Source organism: Protomyctophum parallelum, assembly GCF_964188405.1.
Source record: "Protomyctophum parallelum genome assembly, chromosome: 3".
Lineage (NCBI taxonomy): Eukaryota > Metazoa > Chordata > Actinopteri > Myctophiformes > Myctophidae > Protomyctophum > Protomyctophum parallelum.
Window position 1 is genome coordinate 11,701,312 of NC_139698.1, and position 21,211 is coordinate 11,722,522.

Here is a 21,211-nt window from a genome sequence, read left to right on the forward strand (position 1 = left end):
TGCAACTTCCTGTTTGAGGTACAAAGGCCAATGCTCCTATTGTATGATGACCATATGTTGTCAGCTCTCAACATCAACAATCGTTTCCCGGTTGTCTCAAATAAAATAAAATAATAGCCGATCTACAAGCTCTCTATGCATTTTGAGCTATTGTCATTCATTTTTGACAGCCATTTTTGCGGTAAAATATATAAAAAATACCGTTATCCAAAATATATATATCCAAAAGTTCCCAGGTTCGATACCCGACCTCTGTGTCGAGGTGTAAGACACTTACTGTAAACCCTAATTGCTCCCTCCCTGCACTCCTCTGTGGGCTGGGTGAAGCTGAAAACTGAAATTATTATTATTCATTAATATCGGTCATTCGTCATCTATTGTTGGTCTGTACTAGTAGTTAAAGGACAACTTTAGTTTATTTCAACCAAAGTTCATGTTTTAGGTTGTTATTAGAGAAAGTAAAGGATGAGTGTTCATTTTCTTTAATTTGCTGCTTTCTTTCGTTTTTGACAGGGGGGGAATTCGAGCATGGGGCTAAATATGTATTTCTTTTTACAAAATGTTATAGCGATTTTCTTTTTTAAGTATTTACTATAGTCCTACTAGACCTCAATAAATTACATCTGGCCACAAAAGATCACAGGATCTACAGAATGTGAAGGTAGCCTACTGGGGGGGTGCCACTGTCATAGGCTCAATATGCCAGTTTGACACATTCAGTAGATCCCGTGATCGTTTGTGGCCAGATGTAATTTATTGAGGTCTAGTAGGACTATAGTAAATACCGTAATTTCCGGACTATAAGCCGCGGCTTTTTACCCATGATTTGAACCCTGCGGCTTATACAACGGTGCGGCTAATCTATGGATTTTTACAGCTAACGCAGAGCCATCTCAGGCTCTGAGCTAATGTAGCTGCGGCTTATAGTCCGGTGCGGTTTATAGTCCGGTGCGGCTTGTATATGGGATTTTCCCTAAATTTGGCTGGTGCCGCTTATATTCAGGTGCGGCTTATAGTCCGGAAATTACGGTACTAAAAAAATAATCCACTTTAGGATAACTTTAGGAAAAATTTGCACATGAACACTCACAATGAACACTCATCTTTTACTTTCTCTAATAATAACCTAAAACATGAACCTTGGTTGAAAAAAACTAAAGTTGTCCTTTAAGTGGTTGACCCTGGCTCTGGTTTGGGCCTGGCCTACGGAAAGAAGTGTGTGCTTCCTGGAAACAACCACAGCTCCTGCTCCGGAGGCATGCAGGCCAGGCATTCGGTGAGGCATTCAGTGAGGGAGAGCAGCAATTGAATTCACCAGTGTATAATTTTAATCATGCCAGGAACTGTGTCGAAACAACCCATGTCCTCCATGCTGCATTGGCACAGCAGACATAACAGAAAGCTCCAGAATTTCTAAATAAACAGTGAACACATGCACCAGGAGTGCATAGGGGACCCAGGGGGGAACATATACTGTATCCGCTGCATTTTGTGGTTGAGATTATTGTTTTTTTTCTGGCCTCTGGGCCCATAAAAAAACACATCCGGTCCTATAATAGAAGGTTATTTATAATCCATCTGGGGGTTTCTCAGTTACCCCCCTTGGTCCCTTGGTCCACTGCGCTGACATCAACACTGTTTACTTTCATGCGCCATGTGTTTTGTGTAGCTGTTGCTATTTCTCAGTCTGTCCCACTGGGGTTTTGGTAAACCCATGGACAGCAGTAGCTGAGGGGGTACGAGAGGCCGGCTGGTAATCAGAAGGTCACCGGTTTGCCCAGTACAGTATACGTGCCGGAAGTGTCCCTGAGCAAGACACTTAACCCCTGCTATTTCTTTTCCAAATGTTGGAAAGGATATGGAGGCTATAGGTTAAAAGTGGATAATAAAGGTCTTAAAAGGGTATCTTTGAAAAACAAAGAAAAGGTCCCACACACTGTCAGACACTTGCCAAAATGTTGCTCTTTATTAGGTCGACGTTTCGGTCGATTAGACCTTCATCAGGACAGACAATAATAAGGTCTGCCTTTTCCTTATTCTACTGAGATCGACTGAGAATGTTCTTACTGTAAATCTTTGGATACTACCCTTTCATCATCTCTCTGATGTAACTGAAAGGGCTTAATTATATGTTCCTTTACAACGGTTGGCTGGTAATAACATGCGTGTCAATTTTGACAGGCTAATATTAATGACACAAAGCATGCATCTTATCTACCGGTTGAGCAGTTTAAACCTGCAGATATTTGTCCATATCAGGCATGACGCGACCCAAAGCCTGGCGTGGTGCCACCCAGGCCAGAGGTCAGTCTGATGTAAAAGGAGTAGACGGAATATTCAGGTCACTGTCCCTTTTAAATGTGACCTAGGTTCTGTTCAGCAGCCTCGCCTGTGACCTGTCATAAAGTCTCACCTCCTAAAGTTGACTGGCGTTGGTCAGTGCGTGTGACCGCCCACGTAGGCCATTCCATCGGCTAGATTATTTATCTGCACTGAAATAACAGTGTGCTATTACATGCATTGCTACAGTAGGTGATGGATTGATGTTTGTGGTTTGTTTATCCTTCAGTGATTTTCCAGGTTACACGGTAACACTGAAAACTTGAGATGAAACAAAATGTATTGATTTATATTAACTCAACCTATCTTGTGAATCACTACCTCTTTATTTTAGTTGGATCAAGATTTTCTTATTTTGTATTTTTTCAGTGTAAGTTCCCCTCCACTGAGTAGGCCTTCATTTGTAATTATGCACATTAGCTGAAGCGGTTTGTGTAAAGTAAATGATGTACTTTGTTGGTTCTATGTGAAATACAACTTTCCGATTGGAACCGGTTTGAAGATGCAATGAGGATCTAGCCTGCATTTCTTCAGGGCTCATTAAACCTGAAGTAATAAAATTGTGACTACTAAGAAGTCCTGTCAAATATCTCACCTCTTTGTCAACTTGTGCCAAATGCTCACACTTGAGCAATATGCACAATGCAATTGTTTATTTTCTTTTTCTTTTGATCATGATGAACTTGCCTAAGCAACAGTACTATTGAATTTATTTATTTTTTACTTGTTTGCTTTATCTAAACTGAGAAAACCCGTTGGGACCATGGTCTCATTTGCGACGTTGCACTGTTACAAGCAAATCATACAATCACATAAAACACAACCATATAGAAATAGCAGTTATATAAAAGTATAACCATATATTCATCATCAGTCAAATCATGAAAAACTATCATGCATAAATCAGCCTATATCAGTACACTTAACATCTGATAATGATTTTGGCAACATTATTTAGAACACAACAGGCTGGAACTTCAAAATCCTTTATAATAATTATGTTTGAATTTTCACAATGGGATTATGGCATCCAATTTGAAGGTCTTGGGAATGCTTTCCATGCTCTAGGAGCACAATAACTAGGTGAAGTTGAGGTTCAGGTTGCTGTGATGATACGGGTGTGGTGATTTTACATTGGACGAGAAAAAGGCAGGGCTTCCACGCAACTGTCACCTGCTGTGAGAAAGTGTTTCTTTCATGGCCCAGGACCAGCTGGCACATGCTGTCAGTTGCACACGTGTGCTGCAGGGGACTATGGAACTACAACCACCAGCATCGTAAAGGGACCTGTTGCTCGCGTTCCCACGGGAATAATGGCAGCCGCGGAAATACCTGATGCTTCTACCGTTAATACGTTGATGTATGCCACGCATACTTTTGGAATGACATACCCGTATGAGCGGCAGGATTATCTCCATGAGATAAGCTATGCAGAACGAAGCAGATTTTTGTATAGTAAAATGTGTTGTGCAGGTGAGTTGACCAATATGGATATGGGGAGGAGTTACACACAGCGCGGACAATGGGAGTGAGATACAGTAGTAGAGCCTACTCCATACAGGCAATGCCTCTCACTTAACGCTGCCATTTATTAACAGATTTTGTTCTCGCCGTTCACTTTAATTTATAGTTAATCTCTTACTTACCGTACTTATTTTTATCTAACAATATTGCTGTATGCCAGATTGACTATTATAAGTTGTTTTTTTGTACACAGAGGCGACAGAGCACTTGTTCTCAGCAGTTATTATTCACACTTTACTATATTCTTATTGTCTGCTACACCAGTTGTGTCTGGAGATACTAAGAAGTATTTCAAATAGAAGTGGTCCAGTACGAGGATAGGTTAGTGTAAAGATTTATATGGTGCTATATTTGTCAAGTCATAGTTAACAATATTGACCTGCTGTTATTGAGTAACTAACCAGATAGGAATTAATGTCTTGGACATAACTCGCTAAATGTACAGATTATTTGTATAGTGAAGGTAGTGAGCAGCAATTTCCAGGGTTTTATTGACTTTCGGAGCTATTTAGGAGTCCATTTACACTTTAATTGTCTACATTACTCAATCATGACACACAATATATATAAAGGTGCACTTAAGTACAATTTTGAGGTATTTGTAGCCTACTTTACTTGAGTATTTCCAATTTCCAGTACTTTTACCTCTACTCCACTACATTTCAGATCCAAATATTGTACTTTTACTCCACTATATTTATGTGAAAACTTTAGTTACTAGTTACTTTGTATTATTATTACAAGTCAAACTTAAATTTATATACATATTTTCTAAATATTTTGAAAACATGAAACTGGATATTCTGCACAGCAAGTACTTTTACTTTTGGTACATTAAGTACATCTATACTTTAGTACTTTTACTCAAGTAAATTTTGATTACCGGGCTTTTACTTGTATTTCTATATTGCAGTATTGATACTTTTACTTAAGTAACAAATATGGCTACTTTTTCCACCACTGTCTATTGCAAGGTATAGGCTACCGTATACTATAGTCTCAGTTCAGTTCCAATCTACGTAAACACACCATCTGGATTTGCTGCTAGGGCTTTGGCACAACCTACTGGTCAGAAATTATAATGCCATATTTTCTCCCTTTTAGAAAGAAGTATAGTGTGGTGGTGGTGGTGGTGGTGGTGTCTTCCTTTCCCCATGATGTCTGTGATTCATGAGAGACTCCAAACACTCACCCTGGGTCTAAAAATACTCCCATGCGTAAGAGAGGTCGGACTAACCCTGCTCCCAGCACACCAGCTACTGTGTGTTTAGGGACGTTGCTACAGCAACACTTCTCAAGTTCCCCTTTTTCCACATTTACAAGGTCCTTTCAAACTCATGAATAAGACCATATGGAACTGGGTTTTTAACGGAAAGGAGATTTGAATGGAACTCTAGGGGGGAATGGGAGGCAAAGGCAAAGGAATAAAGGCTGTTATCTTCCCATACAGTAGCTCTATGAATTTCTTGAGGGAAGAATACAAGCACCTTTGTGATCCATGTAGCTGCAGTTTGACAAGCTCACCCATAGAGGGAGGTTGGGTGTCATATTTAGTTTTCTCGTGTCACAGAGGACAGGATCTTCAAAGATCAACCCTGCGTCAAAACACTCCGAAAGCATTTGCATTGCAGCCAAATGAAAGCTGAGCGAGACAACAATGGTGTGGGTCCCAGATGTGGGACATTCCGTAGAGGGCTTGTGGAGCTGTTTGTGGCTCAATTCGCTATTTTAAAACTCAGCTGTCGGAGTTCATCTAGAGGGGGTTAAATTTGGTTTATGGATTCAACTTCAGCTCTTACTCAGAGCATCTAAAAAGCCTGCAGCCTGGTCGTAGCTCCGTGTGGGTGATGGTGGCCAGTGTGTCAGTCTGGGGACACTGCCAACCATCCCTGTGATTATTCTTAGCTCTCAGACATCCAGTGACTCTTTCTTTTGCATGAACTGTGCCATTGTGTGTTCCTCCAAAAAAAATACTACATACTTTCTTAACACAATAATTTCATATATTTTGTTCATAATTTGGACTTGTTCTTCAGAACAGGCCCAGTACAACTTGCAAGGTTGAATATCACACTGATAGCTTTTTTTTTTAATTGTATTTATTTTTAACCCACTTTTTTTTTAAGGAGGTTTCTTCTTATGTGACATTGAGTTTGGTTTTGCTGTGCTATCACTGTACAGCAGTTGAGACAGTAGAATTCACTATAGCACTATTCATGTTCTGCCTATTCTTCCTGCTCTGTCTCTGCACCACCCGTCTGACCCACCTCTTCATCATGTTTTAACTCCCTCCTCCTTGAACTCCTTCTCCTTCTTCATCTCACATAAGAGTCATAGTCAGATGAGGTGGGTTTTAGGGTGTGTACACTGTACAGGCCGTCTCTGGCTTTATTAACATTCCATTCCCTGCGGGGTGTGGCAGCCGGCGCTTGCTTCCACTTGCTTTTACCTGAAGTGTTAAAAGTGAGGGAAAGTAATGGGGGATTAAAGAAAATGAGTAAAAGATGAAGGAGGGGAAGAGAGAGAGAGGGAGGGGTGTTCACAAAGAATGAAGAGAGAGAGAGAGAGAGAGAGAGAGAGAGAGAGAGAGAGAGAAAACACCCTGTAACCTAACCTGTGTGTTTAAATCCTTTCTAAGGCTTTCTCCTCCCCTACAATGTATGGCGTTGTCTACCCAGCCCCTCTCTAAACCACTTAATGTCTTCAGTAACACTGGATTTATCCCAGTTGTAGATTCTTTGTTTTGCTCACTAATCTGTTTGTTTTCCATGATAATGGTAATGGTTATTGCTTAAAAGCAGATTATTGCAGCTCTGAAACAGCCGCATGTTCTGCTGTGTATATAAATTACCGTGCGGAGAGCAAGAATGGTCTCTGACTCTCTGCACTCACTTTTAAATGGTCTCTCAACCTTTATGACGAGCTGTAGAATAGAAAATAAAATCTGGGAGGCTCCAGAGATTAGAGTTAAAGATTATTGATTTTATCTTTTATGTGAGTTCCCCAACTAACCTCTGCCCTCTTAACTGCAGAGTAAATGTCTCCACTCAGGCGACCTCCTCCCTGCGCAGCAGTAAACAGCATCTGGTTCCATGTGTGTCGTGCATGGAAAATTGTTCAGTGGATTTATAGAACACAGACCAGTGATTAGAGAGACCATTTAATTGAAACAGAGCCCCCAAACTTTATGAAGCACAGGAAGTCATGACACAACCTTGTGCTGGACTATTAAAGAAAAGCTGCTGTGTCTATCAGCGTAGGGTCCATTGGGCCGAGCGGGCCGTGGCCCAGTCCGTTTAGAGCTGGCCCAGTCTAACTTCGAAGAGAGGGGGCGAAAAAACAAGAAAAACAACAAAAGATATGCAAATTGCAAATGTCTGTTTAGCAAACTACAGCATGCAAGCCGCCTTTGTTTTAAATGGTCCCTCATTAGCACGTCAGCAAAATCGTCTCTCCCCCCCCCCCCCCCCCCCCCCCCCACGATGCTAATTTGCCCAGGCAATCATTTGAACCACGCTACGTGCCTGGTGTCTATATTTGAACAAAACAGAAATTTTTTGGACAGCTGTCAACGAGGGCTTATAAGATCTCCTCAGAATGCATGTCTTCACACGGGATCTAGATTTTGTTTACAGTAGTTAACTGGGAAAAAATCCTCAGTTCTTAGGTTAAGCCTAGTATGGGCTTAACTATACCCAGGGGCTAGTTGAGTATGGTGTGTGCAATTTGTGTCTCCATGTGCCTTTAGGTCAAGACTTTCCACTTTTAAATCATACTATATTTGCTTTGGAGAAAGAAAAAAACGACACAGCAAAATGTGAAGTGTTAAATTGACTCTGAGGTTGTAAAAGCGGTCCCAGTAGGGTGCCCCTTTATGCACTGTCCAAACCACAGTGCTCAGTCTATGACGTAACGTCAGTGTGGGAACACGCAGCCCACTGTCCCCATCACAGAAAATAGATAGAACCTCAAACTTTTCATTTACGGAGAAAACGCTGGCTTCGGAATCACACCAAACTGTTTCTGCTTTTAAGAAATATATAAATTGTCCATCTGGTTTTGATGAAGTGAGAGATGAGGGAGCGCTGTAATAAGCATGTTGAGACCTTAATGACATGTCTCTCTGGAGAAAAGAAAAGTTTGCATGACTAAGACGTTCCATGGTCTCTCCGTCCTCGTCTTCTCCCGCGTGGGGTTCCCCTGCAGTATTCCCCATGGTGTTGTAGTAGTGTCTCTACTGGTGATGTCCCTGCCAGGAGGATATCGCTAAAGGCTGTTGTTCCCACCTGTGTGATTCGGGACAGTTACTGTTTTTATACCATTGGGATCGGGACAGTTATTTACAGCAGCATGATGTTTGCTCTGATCTACTTCAGCAGCACAGTCCTGGGACTCTTCTCTTCTCTTCTCTTCTCTTCTCTTCTCTTCTCTTCTCTTCTCTTCTCTTCTCTTCTCTTCTCTTCTCTTCTCTTCTCTTCGGGAAAAGGCCCATTAGAACCTCGTATTGCAAAGAGTGATTTGCACTATAATTAGTTGCACGCCGGTGTCGCACACCAAAAATAGCCCATCTACACAACACTATTCTCAGTGCAAGGCGGTGTACAACCAAGTATAACAACAATGAGACATGAGACGATACAGACCACCCTGACTCACAGATGAAATTTGGCAAGAAAGGTAATGATTTATTCCAACACGCAAATAATTCCCCAGCATGAAAATGCATAATGCATTCCCTATGCTCTAATTGCCATGAAACAAATCGGATCAACTGTTAAAATCCAATTGCAACAGACATGGTGTTTAGCTGTGTGGACTCAGTTGATCTTTTACACTGCATGCCTATGTTCCATAATTCATTTGGACCTACTCAGATTCCCATTAACCACTCCTTAATTCCACAACCTGCCTAGGCGTGGTATCACAAAGGTGTGTCTCCAGATTTGCGAACGTGGCTTTGAATGAAAGAAACATGCACGGTCGGCCACACACACACACACACACACACACACACACACACACACACACACACACACACACACACACACACACACACACACACACGTTGCTTCATGTTCATAGAGGTGCTGTGATGCTGTGCAGAGGGAGAAAGATCCAATGATCCAGTATGATGATGATCTCAGACAGTGAGGGTAATGAGATATATGAATGAACGCTCCTCATGTCTGGAGGATACAGATCAGTTCATTCCTTCTGATGTAGCTGAGCTGTCAGCATACTGGCCTAAAAGGCACTGATTCCAGGTCCCGCACGCACGCACAGCCACAGACACACACTCTGTTCATTTAAAGAGCCAGTGTAACCAATTTGTATACTCTTAGCATGGAGAGTTTTACTGTAGTTTGAGATATACGCCCCCCCCCCCTTCTCTCTCTCTCTCTCTCTCTCTCTCTCACTCTCTTGTTCCATCAGTGTGGTCTGCTATACGATAAACTCTCCTGTCTGTTTTGTCACATGGCTTGAAGATCCCAGCATTACTGGAGTCAACGGCTGTTTGCTTGTTATCCTTACATGTGTCAGGATTAAAACAAGCCAAACACGTAGCACGATTCAAGGAATTTCATACAGAAATGCATACACAACAATGCACTACTGTAGCTTGTTCCTACTGCACTTACTCCTTGTTTTATCACTGAGGGGAGAAGGAATCTCAGAGGAATGCTGTGAATAATGAATGATTAGCCATGCACATGCAGGTGTGTGTGTGTGTGCGTGCCGTGCTTTGCGTTTGTGTGTCACCCTATCTATGACAACCTGGCATCTTTTAGGGAATGAATGACTAATTGTTTTACACCGTTAATCCACGACACTCCAATAAACCAATCATTATTGCGTAGTTGTCTCTGGTGCCACCGTTATGACTTTATTATCACTGAAGTTGTGACTCAGCGTGGGTGCGTGTACAGTATTCGTGTTCAAGCAAGCAGTTGCAAGTACATTGAGGTTCTGGGAGAGTTATATGCTCCTCCACAAGCTACCCTAAAGTGATTAAGTGAGTGAGAGTGTGCATGTGTGTGTGTGTGGCACAGCATGCGCGCCGGCCGCCCCACCACACCTTAGTCCCTCTCTCCCTCCTCTTCTCCCACCACTGTGACGGAGCAGGAAGGGGGCGTGGCGTGCCCACAATGTCCTCCCTCCAAACACGCCGCCACTAAATACACACTCACACATCACGTACGAGGACGGGCCGAGACTCTGTAGCCCACAGGCATCATTTACTGTTCTGCGTTTGAAAGGAGAAGTGAGGGAGGAGGAGGAGAAGGAAGAAAAAGGAAGGAAGGAAGGGCTGAACCCAGAGAGAGAGAGAGGGAGAGAGAGAGAAATCATAGGTTTGTGAAGTGCTGACTGGAGAGTGGACCACAGGACTGCATGCTTGGACTGCCTCCACAGAGATACAGAGGACCGGAGACTGAGGCGCACACACACACAGATTTTAGAGGGATTTGTAATCTTATCATCGTTGTTATTCTGCGAGTGTCGAGCAACACTGAGGGACAGTGACAATGAACTCTCATCAGCAGAGGTACCGGAATGTCTCCTCTGTCTCCTCCGACAGCAGCGTGGGCAGAGACAGAGTGTCCTCTGATGAAGGGTACTACCGGTGGATGCTCAAAGCCACAGACGGAAGGAAAGGTATTCGCATTGATCCGAGTATACGTTTTCATTTAACTCTGAGCTGTATGGGTCCATTTGGTTGCATTTGTACACTTACCGAGACGTACTGTACATTGGTCAGTTGTTTGTTGCTATTTGTGTCCGGTACAGAAGGGATTTAGAGTTTACTGTTTTCTCCTGTGAGACGGGAAAAGGGAAGTATTTTATACGCCTGTAATTTCAGGTTTGGATGGTTTTCAGGTTCTGGGTAACCACTAAGTCCCTAACATGTTGAAGTTGTGGCCTTAATGGCTAGGCTCTGTTATACTTATAATTATCCATCCCATGTGTCTCAGTAGTTTAACTTTCATATTCTGCTGTTGTTTTTCCGCTGAAAGAATGTTTGTTAAAGTATAGTCTTCTTCTACTGCTGTCATGAGGCTTACTGTACCACTTAGATTAATTATATCCTAATGGTAACATCATCAGGGGGAAATGAAACACCAAATGTGATATGATTAACAAAACAGTTGACAGCCTGCTCACTTTGTATTAGAGGTGTAGTGGCATTTTGGGTTGACTTTACCTTGTTTTGCCTGTATAGCATGATTGTATGTATTGCCTGTATTAGGAATTTCACCTACAGTAAATCTCTTTGGAAATGTCAGACATTTTAAAGATGTGCATCATCATGACATGACTTAAACTGCTGACTCTGTTATATACAGTAGATGCACCGTGGCTGTTATGATAGAAACCCTGCCCTGTGCTAGCTTGTACCCTGCCCTGTGCTAGCGTGTACCATGGTTGCAGTCAAGAAGTTGGCTTTAGGCAGCTTAAACTCTTCAACCGTTGTGGTTGCTTGTTTGCATAGTGAGTTACTATGCTATAATTGATGGAATTGATTTACAGTCGAGGCATGGCATGGGTGCTGCAACAGAGCCACCCACAATACTTTGACATTAACATGTCTCTGGAACTCATTTGTTTTCAGTAATATTTGATGCTTGACGTCCAGTGCACCCCCATCACTCAGCATCATAACCTTTCATTCTAAAGGCCAAAGGGGTCCACAAGGAGATTTCATTGCTCAAATATTAAATAATGTGACTTGAAAATAAATAATTTTAGGTAAAGGTGTAGTTGAATGGTGGAGGGCAACCGTTGGGAAACATCTCAGTGTCATTAGCCAGTGGGTTCAAAAGTCACTGACCTTCCAAGCAGAAAGCATATGGACCTTATTGCTGAATGACAGGTGGTGAAAGTTCCACTTGCGTCTCTATGCGACCTGGCTTCAATAACACAACGGTCAGAAATCATTGCCAGAAATAGCCTTATCGTCCTGATGGAATGTAGCCTCTGGGTGCATTTTTGATTTATTATTAAAGCAGCAGTGAATCAATGCCCTGCCTACTGAAACCGTGGTTTTCATTGCAGGGCGTGTCGTCGTATGGACATTTAATAAGGCAGCATGTCACGCCCGTTTGAGACTGATAAGGCATAGAGGACTTTGTCTTTGTGTTCCATATAGTTCTTTCAGATACAACTTGTGAATGAGCTAGATTTATGTTGTTATGTTATGTGAGTCACCACCAGAATGAACCACATGTTATGTAATTCAGAAGGATATGAAGTATTACAATAAACGCTTATATTACCATACAGGATAAAGGCTGTCTCCTCGCAGAAAGCACGCAGATCAGATAGAACTCAATGTATTGTAATAAATCGCAGGAACATGTCTTGTGGTCTGTTGCCAGCATCTACACTCTAAACCACTCATAACACAAAAGGGGGTGTGTTCAGGTGTGTTGTTTTAATGGGTGTACTCCCTAGAGGGAAGACTGTACCTTCTCTTATACTGTTGTCCAAAATCAATAGCCTTTCCGATCACTGATAGGGATGGCTTGATAAACACAACGTGTAATGTTTAAGAAACCATATCATAACACTTCAGCACATCCTTGTTCCTGTGGGAACCAGCCTTCTTCTGTGTGTGTGTGATGGCCCTGTGATGGTGGTGAGAGAGGCATGCTCTTACACACCTTCCTAGACAACGTGGGCACATCTGCCGTGCCGACGATGAATGCTCTGTGATGCAGCGTGACTCAGCTACAGACACGCACCGCCCAGACAGCTGTGGCTGTGATCATGTCTGATTCCACCCTGTGACGTCTTTGTTTCATCAGCACAGCAACTCTTTGGCATCTTGGATAATCCGTTTTCCATTGTTTGATATTGTTTAATATATATATTTTTTTCAAACTCCTCTGCAGTGGTGTTAGTTACAGTGGGGCCAACTGCAAACTAGTTACTGGCTATGAAACATGAAAAGCATGATGACTGCTTGCTCGGCTTGCAAATGTTGAGTTCAGATTTTCCCCATAGCTTTATCATCTCGTCACATGATCAAATAGAGACTTGATATTGGACAACATATTACCCAGCAATCATCCTTGCATATCGGTATAGCAGAACTTCCAAAGAAGAAATTATTCTTTTAATTGAATAGTTATAGTTTATGTGGAATAATCATATTTTTGCTACAAACATTTTCAAACCATGTTGGAAATGGGTTTAGTTTACAATGTACTTCCAAGGTGGCAATCTGAATCGCTCACAAGGGCCCATTCTCTGTTGTTTTTTGTGATCATATATTTTTTCTTTATTGATATTAATTTCATAACATTCATGAATGTGAAAACAAAGTAAAATAGTGAAAGTTATATTAGCATTGTGCACAACTCACAGAAAAAGCTGTCCCCCTAAAGAAATAACCCCCTAGAAACGAGGCCTCCTACCCGACAGGTGATCATTCTAAAAGGCTCTTCAAGGTTCAAAGAGACCGATTTCCACATGCTGCCAGTGACTCCTTCACCTCATGTACACCGGATGTTGATAGCTTCAAGTACACAACTAGATAATGATAATGTTTGCACCACACAAATCCAGCTAGTATCTCTTGTTTGTCGGTCGGTATCTGGCCCACTGAAGGTTAAACTGATCATAATCATTAGAGATGAGTTTAACAGGCAAATGCGGTGCTGTAATCTTATCTCAGACATCTCAAGAGAGGAAAGCGTCTCCCAAAATCTGAACAGCCTTCAAAGAACACCACCCAACACAATGCTGGAGGGGCTGCGCTCTCTATGTTCCCAACCCAACCCCACCCCACTACACCGCAGGCCCCAGTGCAACCGCGGCATTGCCTGCACTGGTTATACAGTACTTAAACCACTGCTCCCCTGTGCAAGCTGTGTGGTCTAATATTTGACTGACAAGTCAAAGAATACATTGTACATACTGTATGTAGCCATACACACTATTTTCATCACTATTCGATCACCATACCTTTACATGTGGCTGCGTGCCATCTACGGTGTGTGTGTGTGTGTGTGTGTGTGTGTGTGTGTGTGTGTGTGTGTGTGTGTGTGTGTGTGTGTGTGTGTGTGTGTGTGTGAAGGGGGGAGAGTGCTACTGTATCTCACAAACCGCTAGATGGCTCGGTGCCAAATGTCTGGCCAAGGAAGCACCTCAGGGCCTTTTTTCCACATGTGTGTAATATTATATTATATTGTGAAATATTTCACTTTCATTTCATAGTGGATGTGAATGGAACCCGGATTGAGCTGAAACTTTGCTCAGAGTCTCATAGTCTGAGATCCACATGGGTGCCATGATGTATTAGACCCCATCGTGTCTCTTCTTTTATCGTTTTGATTTGATTGATTCATTTGATTTGGTTATAATAAAAGAGCACAGAAACTTTCCGACATACAAGTCAGAGGATGAATGAAAACACAAGTAAGCCTTTCGGCTTAAAACAACAACAAAACTAAAAAACTAGCCAACATGACGAAACATCACAACAACAATGCACATAACTACAGACAGATATCAATACACTACATAACTTCATGAGCTCTTTCTAAAATAATGTGCAATCAATACATTTTTCTTTTTTTTTTCTTACCATGTAGGCGAAATCGTTGCAGACAATCCATTGTCTGAAGTCAATGTCTGATGTTCCACTTGTTCATTTTGTGTCCACAGATGAACGGGACCGGGTACAGAAAAAGACCTTCACAAAATGGGTGAACAAACACTTGATAAAGGTAAGGTCCCCGTCGTAGTAATAATAATAATAATGGATTTTATTTATAACGCACTTTATATTCGTGAGAATCTCAAAGTGATACAGCAAATGAATTAAAGCAAAAGAAACAACACACCATTAAAAACATCTAAAAGAACAGGAACATTTAAAACATAAGGGCTATAAAAATGCTTTGGTAAAAAGGAAAGTTTTTAGTGCTCTCTTAAAAGTGTCGACCGACTGTGGGGCTCTCAGGTGGGCGGGGAGAGCGTTCCACAGTTCGGGGGCGACCGAGCAGAAGGCCCGGTCACCCATGGTGGTCTTTATGGGTTTGAGGAGGTTGGTGTTTGATGAGCGGAGGGAGAGGATTGAAGGGTGACAAGTTCCTTGAGGTAGAGGGAGGGGGGGGGGAGGCGTTGCCGTGGATGCACTGGTGGGTTAGCAGGGAAATCTTATATTCAGTCATATGAGATGGGGAGCCAGTGGAGTGAGCGGAGGATGGGTGTGATGTGCTCGTATTTACGCACTCTCATCAGGATCCTAGCAGCGCTGTTCTGAATGTATTGGAGCCTTTGAAGGCTCTTGCTAGGGATCCTGATGAGAATTGCGTTGCAGTAGTCCAACCCGGAGGAGACAAAGGCGTAGTCCTTGATTCAATTCACATTATACTGGAACGCACAGTGGAATTTCTTTGTGCGTTTCTCTGATTTCTATGAGTCATTTTATAACTTTATATTGTTGTTTATATTATTTACTCCTCAAAAGAGGGTGTTTACTGACAGTTACAGATTAATTGTGTGGTACCACATTCATCTCCATAGCTTTAGAAAATGATCTCCTCTGTAATTACTCTGAGAAAGATTATTTTTTAATTTGGGCTTGATTCATGATGCTTGGTGGCCGGATGTTTTATAGCTGGGAGTTTTGGATGTATTGTTAATTTTGTAAAAGGGACAATAAAAGCCGTAATCACAGAGGTTTTGGGGGGGATAGAGTTCCTCAGTCACCTCTAGGCTATGTTTAGGAGGATCATGTTTGGATAGGCTGCTGCTGGTATGCAGATGACATCATGTGGTTTTAACCATCACTGTGACCTCGTTCTGGGCCATTTGGGCTGTAGAACACACACACACACACACACACACACACACACACACACACACACACACACACACACACACACACACACACACACACACACACACACACACACACCATATCCTATTCAGCAGTGGTGGGAAAAGTACTTAAGCATTTCCTATATTCATTAGTGTAGATTTTCGTCTTAAATTCCCATTGACAATGAATGGAGAATGTACGTCATATGTGGACGAGCTAAGCGACATGTTACCAGCATGATGATGTAGGATAAATAAATAATAAGCAATATAGAAATACTATAGAAATACAAATAAAAGGCATCAACGTGTACTTCAAGTACCAAAAGTAAAAGTTATGCATTCGTTATGCAGAATGTATATAATGTAAAGTTTTCATTATGTATACAAATCATTTGAAAATAGCAGATCTACAATGTGTCGCGTTTTCAAATGGCCAAAATGTATATATAGGGCTGAAGTGGTTACTGTATGTTTTGTAATAATAATCTACATTCTACAGTAAATCTACTGTATCTAGTAACCAGTAACTGATTTCAAAATTTCAAAAAGTTTTCAAATAAATGTAGTGGAGTAAAAGTACAATATTCTCATCTGAGATGTAGTGGAGTAGAAGTAAAAGTATCAGAAATGGGAACTACTCAAGTAAAGTACAAATACCTCCAAATTGTACTTAAAGTACAGTACTCGAGTAAATGTACTTAGTTACTTTACACCGCTGCTGTTCAGCTGGTTACCAGGGAGACACAATATTATGCCACCGCGGTGGGATCCCCCCCGTCGAGCTCCTGAAAAGTTCACACTCTTAACACTTGATTGTTTTGAGTCTCGGGTCAGTACTATCTGTATAGCAGGCTCTGACCCACACACGCCTAAGAAGTGTCTGTGTGGGAGTGCAGTGATTACCCACAGGGAAGTCCCCCACCGCACGCACACACCCACACACACACACACACGCACACACACACACACATAGTATAAGTGTGAGGACCTCAAAATGTGTAACCCCCACCAACCCTAAGTAACCTTGCCGAGCCATGAGGCCCACAGGGCAGGAGCCTATATATCTCCTGTTTCTGTAGCGTGAGGCAGCTTGATGTACAAGTTTAGTACACCCCCTGGACATGACGCTAGTATGTCGCAGGGACATTCCCCCCAATCCAACCCTTGATGCTGAGTGTCAAGCAGGGAGGCACTGGGTCCTTGGTATGACCCGGCCGGGGATTGAACCCCGACCTCCCAGTCTCAGGGCGGACACTCACTAACCACAAGGCCACTGAGCTGGTTCAACCAACCCTAAAGCCCGAGTTATTCAGAAAATAACCGATCTACAAGCTCACAACGCATCGCAGCACGATCTGCTTTTCCGTAGAGCATGCTATTTTCGGCGTATGACACTGGCTCACGGCTAAGTATAAGTTAGGCAGACCACCAACCCCTAAACCTAACCTCTAAATGCCTAATCCTAACCCCAAAGCCATGTGAATATTTTCCTAATTATAAGCTTAAATCTAAAATCTTTATTGTAACCATAAAACAATAACCAGAAGAAAAAAATCTTCACAATGTTAACTCTATTTTCTGTACTTGTGGGAACATTTGACCCTCCCAAGTGCGTACGCACGCACGCAGGCACGCAACGACAGGTCTGCTCAAGAGGGGCGCGACAACGCAAGCGAAAAAAAAAAAAGCTAAACAGAATCCAGGTCTGGTGAGTCGCAGGTGTGTGCACGAAACGAGCACGCGCGCAACAAATTCACAGCACCGCGCTCACGTAAATACGCTTGCAAAAATGCAGGTCTCATTGAAAATGAACTATAGGCGAATTAAGCGCGTTATATCGCTTCACGTTTGAAAGGCCCTTAAGTCACATTATTGTCCCACACTTAGCCAGTAGCATTGTGCTGTGAAGCGGGAGGCTTACCAGAAGACCTGCCTGTCATCGGCTGATCGACTGTGTGTAAACTGTCCGTCACCACTCCTCTCCTCTCACCTACCTCACTTACCGGCCCAGAACTCTGGGCTGAAAGGCGGCCAATCTATCACACTGGAGTCACGTCGATGGTGGTATAGGGGTCGGCGACAGGGGTGGGTGGGTCAATTGTAACAAGCCAAACAACTCACTCTGGAGCTTCTCATTAGAAATGAAAAATCATCCCCGCAAAACACACATGGTCCCTCCCCCCACACCCCATGTAAAAATACCCACGGCCTGTATCATTTTGTCCTCCGGAGAAAGAAACTCCCACTGGCAGGCTTAAACCATTAGGGGCCTCCTCGTCATTCGCCATCGTCGCTTGAAAGACCGCTTGATTCAACCTTTTTTAGAAATGAATGGAACAAGCAAAGAAGAAGGGGAAAAAAAGAATTACAGCAGCACAAAGAGGGCATTTTCCTTCCAACAAACGCATGCAGCGCTAACATATTCTATTCCTGATATAAGTGAACGCTCTCCCCCTCTTCTGTGTGATTCTTGTGAGTCATAGACATCTGCGTTCACTTAGCTCCCTCTGAAAAGGCAGATTCAGGTCTGGGTGCATAGTGAATTGGTCAACATTTGCACATGTGCTGCACAGACAGGCTACATGCTGTACAATATGTCTCTGCCAGGCCTAAACTATGTTGTAGTTCCATGTTAAAAACTTAAAATAGGCTGCCACTGTACATGAAAATAGCACATACAATGTATACATAATGAGTAAAATCCTCTGTGTTAAAGTGTGCACAATAATTGAACAGGGACAGGAAAACAATATCCTTGGCAGCAGGGACAGTGTTGTAAAAAGCCAGCTCCTCCTCCTTGATGGGAAACTGATGGTTTTATTGGCTGGCTCAACAGGGGCCAGTCCTGGGTGGGTGCAGCTAGAAGGAGCTATAATGGGTGGTTTCCTTGCAGGAGGGAGAGAAGGCAGGCAGGAGCTTTTATGCAACGTTATGCAAAAGCACTTCACTTGTCTGTGCAGATGGCAGAATTATGCAGCAATACCTATGAACATACCTACTACCTAGCATGGATAGTTCAGTAGAATTATGTAATTCCAATAAAGTAGCGTGTTCTGTTGCCATGTATGCACACACTCCCCCACCACACAGAGACCTCTGAGTGACCTGTGCAGCTTAATTATGAAGTGTTTTGTTTTGATTCACAGTGCAGTTCCCAAACTTCCCATGTGTCTGTGCCGTGGTTAATTTGACATGAAAGCCTTATTTATACTTCGTCGTATGACGGAGACGCATGCCGAAAATACCGCTAGCCAATGTGAGCACACAGGTTTTCACCTTGGCACCTGGGCAACAACAAAGACAGTTCAAATTAGGCTTATATACTTGGGTCTTTTACACAATAATTGTAGCAGCGTGACATTACTTAGTTGCCAGCCAAAACAATGTGACTGCGATCATGTGGATCACACAAGCACCTTGTTCAAAGAGTAAACTACCGGTAGTTTTGGTGAGACTGACAGATGTTCAATGGCAACGTGTAGGAAGTCCCACTTGAAATACCATCATGGAGTAACTAGTTGTGATATCAGCTCAAAGGATCAATTCTCAAATATTATACCATACAATACTAGTGCAAACAGGTAACACACCTATATTGATTTGATAGTAATTATGCGATTGTAATAGTAACTGGGAGTGTTTTGTATGTGTAAACAGTGACCCCTCGTGGTCAAAGGGTTCTTTACATAAGAAAAACAAAACTGTTATCCTTGACAGGAGTGAGTTACTGTCAGCAGTGTTACTGTATGATGTTTTGGGGAAAACGGTGCCAACATAAATGAATCACCTCTTTATGGCAGAGAATGAATATACCACATGGTACAAGACAAATGTATCTCAAGGTCTGCACAAGGTCTTAAGTCAGGATTTAGAAAGCATTTTTAGGCCTCAGTCCTAAATGGGCTAGAATTGACCCGTTGGAGGCTCTGGTCAACTAAGAATATTCAGGTGGTTCTTTATACTATTTCTGTTTTCAATTTAATGGTCCCATTTATACACTAGTACCAACAATGATCCCACCGCTGTTCTAATACAATTCTCTCAAATTGTCATACATCCGTTCATGCTCATTGACTTTCATCAACCTCTTCTGTTTCTCCCTCCCTCCCTCGCTCTCTCATTCCTTTCTGTCTCTTTCTCTTTTCCATTTTATGATCCATCATTCCTCATTTCTCCGTCTCTCATCCTTCCTTCTTCCTCTCCACTCCACCCAGCATCGGAGAGCAGAGGTAGGTACTCCATCAGGACTGTCTGTACCTCAGTAATTGTCTATAGTGGTGTGTGTGGCGAGTGTCTGATTCTGCATGTAGCCCACAGTCCCTGCGGGTCTGGCAGCTGTTCGCTCCCCAACCACCATGAATCACCTCCTTTTCTGTCACTGCACCATTCCTCATCTCTCTCTCCCTCCTTTTTCTGTTACCACATACTGTACATGCAACAGCACCTTTTGTATTAAGGCAGAAACCACACTATTTCGACCGCTGAGTCAATATGCATGCCAACAAAATAATAAAAACCAAAAGAAATAAATGAAATAACTGCATTAAAGGTTATGTTGACAATGCAATGGCCACGTAGTTTGTAGTTGTACGCTGTGTGCTTTTGCACTGTGGTTATTTGTGTAGAGACTAGCCATCAGCTTTGAAGTTTTACTGTTCTGTTTTTTATTAGGAGAACCATCTATCTATCAGCTGTCAGGCTTGTGGCTGCAGCATTCTCCAAACGGACAGGAACTTTGTTCGGCATCAGTCGACGCCAACAAAGTTTTGAAAGGCACTGGCGAAGTTCTAAGTTCTTGTTGAGTTGGAGTATGCAGCAGCCTATAGAGCAGCAGCCTATAGAGCAGCAGGCATCACAGAGAGTGCTGGGCTCTTGACTGCTCGCGGCTATATCCATTCCTGACCTGTGTAGAATTGTACCGAAGGAACATGTACTGTAGCGTTAGCAATTACATAATGTTTGGAGAAACAATCCTATTCAGTATGGTACAGCTATAATCCTAATTTATGAGCTCTCCATCGCGGGAGCATTTATCATGTTAAAACTCAGTCCAACTCTTGTCTTCCTCTCCTTCCTCCTGCCAGGCACAGCGTCACGTGACTGACCTGTATGAAGATCTTAGGGATGGACACAACCTGATCTCTCTACTGGAGGTCCTCTCTGGGGAGACGCTGGTGAGTGGACCTGAACGTTGACCCTGCCCGCTTCAAGCGCCGCCTCTGCTACTGTACCTCAACCTTTTAACCTCCAAAACCAAGCCTTAATCTTGATTGATATGATCTATTTGGTTGCCATAGGGATGGCATATGGAATATAATCCCTGTGGCAAAACAACGTAGTCGGTCGCATCCAAGTTATCAATCAAAAGCTCAAATTGAGTCAAATCTTGCCAACTAAGCATAATAGGACAAAATCTTGCCAAGCTAGGCAGGACATGGTTGAGAAACTACCTGGTTTGACAACTGAACTCTTCAGTCTAATGTCTTTGTGTTCTCCAATAACAATACCTATCTTA

General features: G+C 42.6%; 1 protein-coding gene across 15 annotated transcripts in view; it reads left to right on the forward strand.

Annotated features, from left to right (window-relative positions):
* plecb (plectin b) overlaps window positions 1-21,211 on the forward strand; it is a 119,077-nt gene that overhangs the window by 53,668 nt on the left and 44,198 nt on the right. For 7 of the 15 annotated variants that reach the window (XM_083761880.1, XM_083761878.1, XM_083761877.1 and 4 more), the window contains exons 2-4: window positions 14,533-14,594; window positions 19,911-19,925; window positions 20,781-20,870. In XM_083761880.1, the coding sequence (XP_083618006.1) occupies window positions 14,533-14,594; window positions 19,911-19,925; window positions 20,781-20,870 (167 nt within the window). Of the gene's footprint in view, window positions 1-10,120; window positions 10,519-14,532; window positions 14,595-19,910; window positions 19,926-20,780; window positions 20,871-21,211 lie in introns of those variants that run through there. The other 8 variants (XM_083761881.1, XM_083761879.1, XM_083761884.1 and 5 more) reach the window with 3 other exon arrangements.